The sequence below is a fragment of the Pinus tabuliformis genome, chromosome 7 (assembly GCF_031772625.1).
Source record: "Pinus tabuliformis cultivar Carrire ecotype Pingquan chromosome 7, CPIR1, whole genome shotgun sequence".
NCBI classification, from domain to species: domain Eukaryota; kingdom Viridiplantae; phylum Streptophyta; class Pinopsida; order Pinales; family Pinaceae; genus Pinus; species Pinus tabuliformis.
In genome coordinates this window covers 336,265,081-336,272,588 of record NC_142293.1, presented here as the reverse complement: position 1 = coordinate 336,272,588, position 7,508 = coordinate 336,265,081, and the positions used below count along the sequence as shown (strand labels likewise).

Sequence of the window (7,508 nt, the reverse complement as noted above, 5' to 3'; positions counted from 1 at the left end):
AATTTTGTATATATCTAATAAAAAATTAAAATTTAAAATTATGTAAAAATAAAATTATATAAAAATAGGTAAATAACTTATTTAAAATAATTAATTTAAGATATATAAATAACTTATTTAAATTAATTAATTTAAGATATATAAATAACTAATTTAAAATAATTAATTTAAGATATATCTATAACTAATTTAAAATAATTAATTTAAGATATGTAAATAACTAATTTAAAATAATTAATTTAATTACAAGATTATATAAAATTTGATTTTTTATACTTTTGAATGTGAGATAATTTTGAATTATTTATGATCGATAAGACCACTGAGAAGTAGATTTGCACTTTCTAAGTGTTTTTAAAATTTTGATAAAACTTTTATGTTATTATAAATTTAAAATAAAATATAAAAAATAAAATATATTATTTATTTTAATTATTTAATAATTAAAAATAAAAATAAAATTTATTTATTTAAATATGGAAATGTATTTTTAGATGGGTATTATTAAAAATTGTATATGGTATGAGTTTGTGTATTTGTTTTTAAATCATGAGAAAATTTATTATAATTTAGTGATCAAATCAATATTAGGAATAATCATTATTGGCAACTATTTATGAACGAAGGTTGACTTATGGTTGTTATTTAAGGAAAATCAGACCACTTGTAACTATTCACGAGAGGTCTATAAGATGCATAACTTCACTCCGACCAAATGCTTCTGGGTTACGGGTGGTCCATAAGAGGTAACTACTCACGGGAGGTCTATAAGATGCATAACTTCACTCCGACCAAATGCTTCTGGGTTACGGGTGGTCCATAAGAGGTATAACTTCACTCCAACCAGATACTTCTGGGTTTTGAGTAATAACTTTCTTTTGGATCTTTAGTTGTTACCCTGTTTTGGGTATTAGTTTGTTATCATTTTTCCTTACATCAAAAAATCTGAACTCTTAACCAAACAAAAACAGTTATAAAGCATACTCAATAACTTTTTATTTCAATAACTTTTTTTTTAAATAAAAAATATTATAATAAGTGAATACACGTTAAATAAATAAAAATAATATATTTAGAAGAGTGTGCTATATTAAAAAATGCAACAGTCATATATTTTAGAAGAGTATGCTATATTAAAAAATGCAACAATGATATACTAGGAGTATGCTATATTAAAAAAAATGCAACAGTGATATATTTAGGGGCAAGTGAGTTAATCGGTCAATTTCAATTGATAAAATCAGAGTTTCTCCCTTAACTTTGACCCACTCAAATGTCTCGTACAAATTATGATCGAGAGAGGTACTAAAAATTAATGCGAATGCATCTCACCTGGCAGATAGTAGGGTTTGTTAGACGACCGTCGAGGCATTTACTCCAGCTTTTCGGCTATTTTAGTGGGTTTATATGGATTCTCTTGATTTAACCTCATTACTCTTTATTTAAACCCTCACAGGCTGTGATTCTCACCATGGTGGGTTTTCAATAACGGTTTGGGTTTACCCTTATTCCTTAGCCATATCACACATTCACCTTTCTCCGCGTTTGTCCCTACCATTCAGCTGTTTCTGTTTGTTTTGGGCAGGGTTAGTTTTCATGTACCCGGAGGCCTCACTGAGCTGAGAGCCCGAATTCTAGTAGTCTGAGATTGTATATAGAATTCCAGGTTTCCTCTTTTCTCTTTCCAGCTCCAGACCTACTAACTCCTTTTGTCTTTTAATCAATTGGGTTTGTCTTTAAAACCGCTTTTAAGGCCAAACAGTGGAGTGGGTAAGCCTGAGCCTGAGCCTGAGCCCCTCCCATGGCGTTTTTGTTTGAAATAGTCCATGAAGATTCTCATTTTTTCCCCTCAAATTAGTCTTGCTTTTCAGTCTCTGCTATATCTGAAAGTGGGTTTTTGCTCGATTCATGACCTGTACGATGGACCCGAATAAGCTTGAAGGTGGGAACTGGATGAGTTCTTTTGTTGCCACTCTATCAGAATGGAGGAAATTAGTATCTCCGGTAAAGGGCAGGAAGAATTCCATGTTCGCAATTGGGTTTGTCTTAGCTGTTCTGGTCTGTACACTATTTTTGGGCTTCAATTATCCCAACAAGCTGGTGGCAAATCCAATGGATCACAGACAGTCTTGGTTCCCTTCTGTGTTCAGAGATTCTTCTAGGTCCAATTCATTCTTTAAATTCATTTTTCCCGATTCAACAGCTGAGGAAACCGATGAGTCGGTGTTTGACAATGCAGGCCAAACGCCCAACTTAGGGGCAGATGGTACACAGTCAATCCTTAACAATGTTTCTGCGCCTCTGGTTGACAATGCGGGCAAAATGACTGATTTAAGGACAAATAGAACCCAAGGGATTGTTAATAATGGTTCTGTGCCTCTGATTGATAATGCAGGCCAAATGCCTGATCCAAGGGCAAATAGCTCACATGGGATCCATGACAGTGGTTCCAAGCCTGTGAATTCTCCAGTAATAGATGGGCTGGATAAGACAACAATTTCTGGGAATTCCACGCAGAGGAAAGTTCCAGGAGGATTCAATAATAAGCCTCCCGGTGTTGTTTCTAGCAGTGATAGCTCTCATAATTCCACGCAGGGGACAGTTACAGTGCCTCCTGGAGTTGTTTCTAGCAGTTATAGCTCTAAGAATTCCACGCAGGGGACAGTTCCAGTGCCTCCTGGAGTTGTTTCTAGCAGTGATAGCTCTCAGAGCACCAAAAGCATGGCAGATTCCTCTCAGAGCCCCAAAAGCATGGCAAATTCCTCTCAGAGCCCCAAAAGCATGGCAAATTCCTCTGTTGCTCCTCCTGATTTGGTTCCCAGCAGTACAGAATTGAACCTACAGAGGGTTGTTAATGGATCAACTAAATCAGCAGAAAAGAAGTGTGATATATTCTTTGGGAGATGGGTTCCTGATGATACCGGAACACTTTACCCTCCAGGTTCTTGCCCACACATAGATGAGTCATTCAACTGTTTCATTAACAGAAGGCCTGATAATGGCTATGAGAAGTGGAGATGGCAGCCACATGACTGTAACATACCAAGGTGAGGCTTCTGTACCATACATTTTAGTAGTAATGTACAGAATGTCTTGTTTGTATGGCGATCTGAACTGTAGAAAATATCCGGTTTCTATGGTGATTTGTACTGAAGAGAATGTCTGGTTTCTATGGCGATCTGTGCATGGATATTCCATTCAAAACAGTATATTGCTTCATGAGTTTGTTTGCTTAGACTTAATCTGAATTTTTTTCTTTATAACTTTTTAAGTCAATACTTGTCTTATTCAAAGGATGCATCCCTTCATGCTGAATCATTATCACATCAAAGCAGGCTTCTCTTACCTACCTATGCAATTAGGGCAAGTCTTTTACTCAGTGAGTTTGCTTTTTCCAGATTGAATGCAACGGATATGCTGGAGCGGCTGCGAGGCAAAAGGCTGTCTTTTGTGGGAGATTCATTGAACAGAAACATGTGGGAATCCCTGGTTTGCATTCTTCGGCATGGTGCAAAAAACCAAAGCCGAGTCCACGAGATTTCAGGAAGATCAGAGTTCAGAACCGAAGGGTTCTATGCATTTCTGTATGAGGTATTCAATCTTTTTATAGCTATTTCTTTGTGCTTTTGCTTGGTGTTGAATAACCGATATAGAGGCTGTTCTTTTTGCAGGATTATAATTGTTCAGTGGAATTTGTGAGGGCTCCTTTTCTGGTGCAAGAATGGGAGGTGGATGATGGAAATGGAACAAAGAAGGAAACTTTGAGGCTGGACTTGATAGAAAGCTCTGCTCCAAAGTTCAAGGAAGCAGACGTTATTGTCTTCAATACAGGCCACTGGTGGACTCATGAAAAAACTTCGAAGGGGTACTTGCTTTAACCTCAACCTTCTCTCTGTTAATTTGAAAGTCCTTGTGTTTGCTTGACAATATAAGACTCTAGTTATTGCAATATTAAAAATCAATTCAGGCCATTGTCGCGGAAGTTATGATAAGACAATCAGAAGGGGCATTGTAAATTACGAGGGCTAGCCTTAGTTTTATAGACTCTGGACGTTTTAGGTTATACAGTGCTTCATGGGTCACCAGGATGATTGAAAATTCATGTGTGGATTTTACCTAACCAATCAGAAGGGGCATTGTAAATTACGAGGGCTAGCCTTAGTTTTATAGACTTTGGACATTTTAGGTTATACAGTGCTTCATGGTTCACCAGGATGATTGAAAATTCAGGTGTGGATTTTACCAAGCCACAGGAGAATGTCGATGATAATAAGCATGGAGTTATAGTTCAACCATGGGCTTTGCTTGTTGAAGTGTACAAAAGAAGGTTTTAATTTGTGGCGCTATCTTCAGAAGAAGATTTCTGTTCTCAGCATCTGGATTTATAGACTTAGTTTTATAGAACTCTGGACATTTTAGGTTATACAGTGCTACATGGGTCACCAGGATGATTGAAAATTCAGGTGTGGATTTTACCAAGGCACAAGAGAATGTCGATAATAATAAGCATGGAGTTATAGTTCAACCATGGGCTTTGCTTGTTGAAGTGTACGAAAGAAGATTTTAATTTGTGGTGCCATCTTCAGAAGAAGATTTCTGTTCTCAGCATCTGGACTTTGTCCAATCTTTTTCTGTCAGGGATAATATTGTTGTGTTTTCTTTAAAATCACAACTAATCACTGAACTGAGAAACTCAGATGCATTAACAGTTCAGTAGATGTGTTACCTCTATAATGTTAATAAATTTAATTAAAAATATTAATTTATTTTAGTTGTTTTTTGTTTTTTTCTTTTTCTGGATCTGCCGATGTTATGTTTTGAACTTATAAGTGTGGTTCATCTTGAAGACAAATAAAGATGAACCATATTTGTTGGCTTGAAATATCAGACACAAATAATTTGCTTTGATGCTAGACTCCTTTTACTTCCAAAATTTTAAGCATAAATAAAATATAAATATGTTTGATATTTAATCGGTTCAAGGTCCAGATGAATATACTCCGATCTATTCTAAGTAAACAATTGAGATCAAACATTAAAACTCTGGCATAGTTCTTTATGAAATATAACATAATTCAATCCCGATTAGTACATAGGGTTATAGGGAAATTATATTTTTGGTATTTTAAATATTTTTATATTTTATATGAGGAATATGTATGTTTAGGTCTTTTGAAGGACTGTTCAGACTTAACAATAAAGTTCGAGGTCATTATAACAAAGATTATCATGACATTTGCAGTAATTGAATTTGGGTGGAGGGTATAACAATCATTCTTCTCATCCCCAAGGTTGGTTGACAACACTAGTTGTCCCACTGACCATGATATGACAATGCAAGCACAAGCGCAGCTTAGGCAAAATGACAGCTCTTTCTGTCGAGCCTCTGTTCTTCTACTTGTTTCAGAATGTATTTTGGCTTCTCAGCTTATGTAATTTTGTCTATGTCAAGCCTTGTTTATGGTTTAATTTCTCAGACCCTCAGGTTAGAAACAATGTGGGCAATATGAAAATTTTGCTTCTGTGCTATTAGCTGGCCTCGTCAGCAGCAGACCAAACCAGTTCATCTATGTTGTAATCAAGTTATTTTTTCACAGTAATATAATCTAAATCTTCTGATTTTAAAAAAAATCATTCCTCCCAATCACCCGAGATAATCCAATTGACTTATCTTGACCTTCTCAATGCAGCACTCTAAATAGAAAATTCAGGAAATACTTTGAGACTAAGAGGAGAAAAAACATTTGGCAAGGCCAGAGATTAAGCCTTTGACTAGACTAGGCAAAAACTTGGAATTTTTTTGGATATGTAGAAGTTTAAAAGAATGAGAAAATTGCAATGGAGAACTGAAGTTCCTAAAATTTGTCTCAATCTGCTGAGAAGTCAATCTTGCTGGCTGCAACTTGACTTGCCACTGGATTAACTCAGCTTAATTTTGGGCCAAGCTGGATTTGATCTGTCTCCGGGTTAAAGCCAACTAATCTGTAACGCTCAATAAGAGCAATTTTTTTAATTGTGAGACTGAAATGTATATGGGTGCTTAACAGGATTTATGCTGAAACCTTCCATTTGATTGAACAGGAAGGATTACTACCAAGAAGGAGATCATGTCTATGCTGAATTGAATGTATTGGAAGCCTACAGAAAGGCTCTCACGACATGGGCGAAATGGGTTGACAAAAACATCAATCCCAACAAATCCCTAGTTTTCTTTCGTGGATACTCAGCTACTCATTTCAGGTAGGCCAGTGCCTGTTTACTCATTTTGCATTTGCTGTGTTCCAAAATTCCCCTGAAGTTGCTGATCTTAGATTTTTACTGTGTTTGTGTAGTGGAGGGCAATGGAACTCAGGAGGGCAGTGCCACAAGGAGTCTGAGCCAATATACAATGAGACCTTTCTTACAAAGTATCCACCAAAGATGGAAGTGTTGGAGTCAGTCCTGAATGAGATGAAAACTCCTGTCATGTACCTGAATATCACAAGAATAACAGATTACAGAAAGGATGCCCACCCTTCTATATATAGGAGACAGTATCCCTCACAAGAGGAAAGATCAGAAAGGTATCAAGATTGCAGTCACTGGTGCCTGCCTGGGGTCCCTGATACATGGAATGAGCTCTTGTATGCTTCAATGGTGATCAGAGGCAAAGGATCGAGGACATGAATATTAGGAGTGTTAATTTTATTTTCATGTAGGTGTTTTTGGTAATTTATAGGCTGAAAAAAAAGCTTGCTCTGTTCATTAAAGCAGTAAGCAAGCTAACATAGAATTCGGTTTTAGGTGGAGTATTTATGAAAGTGGGTTTGCTTTCCACATCAGAATTTATAGGCAAGGTAAAGGTCAAGGTCAAGGTCAGACAGTTGTGGATATCGACAGCTAAAGATGAGGTTCATTTCTCGAGTATCAAGCCATAATTTGTTAAATGGCAGCTATTCTGGCAGCTATTCTGTCCAGGAAGAAATATCTGGGCAGTTGCAGAACTCTAGAGATGATGTATATGTTCTAACTAAAAGCTTCATTATTAATAATGTATCCATTTTTTAAACCCTGGTTGGCTAATCTGATCTCTGTATCACATGCACTTATGGTATGCAAATGTTATGTTATATTAATAAATTAAAATAAAGGGAAATTTAAAGTATTAATAAACTCTTAAACAATTATTCTAAAATTTTATGTTCCATTGAGAGGCTTGAATCAGTCGGTATCTGATATTTTATAAATTTATGGATAATAGGAAGGATACATATCTGAGCTGTTGCAAAACCATAAAGAAGATGTATGTATTGTCATTAATAGATGATGTATATATGGTAACTAAGAGCTCTTTTATTATTAATGTATCTATTTTTTAAAGTCTAATTGGTTCATCTGAATTTTGTACCCATGTGTTTTTTTATTAATAATGTATTTATTTTTAGAAGTCTGATTGGTTCATCTGAATTTTGTATCCATCTACTTACTTTTTCAATAAATTAAAATAAAGAGATAAATGATGGTATTGA

The 7,508-nt window shown here is 35.5% G+C and overlaps 1 protein-coding gene across 1 annotated transcript; it reads left to right on the top strand.

Annotated features, from left to right (window-relative positions):
* The first annotated feature begins 1,472 nt into the window (after positions 1-1,472).
* Positions 1,473-7,048, top strand: LOC149247325 (protein trichome birefringence-like 4). The gene is made up of 5 exons (XM_089458174.1): positions 1,473-3,047; positions 3,399-3,591; positions 3,672-3,865; positions 6,082-6,240; positions 6,333-7,048. The coding sequence occupies exons 1-5, from the start codon at positions 1,909-1,911 to the stop codon at positions 6,664-6,666; spliced, it is 2,019 nt and encodes a 672-aa protein (XP_089314300.1). The 5' UTR covers positions 1,473-1,908; the 3' UTR covers positions 6,667-7,048.
* The last annotated feature ends 460 nt before the right edge of the window (positions 7,049-7,508 follow it).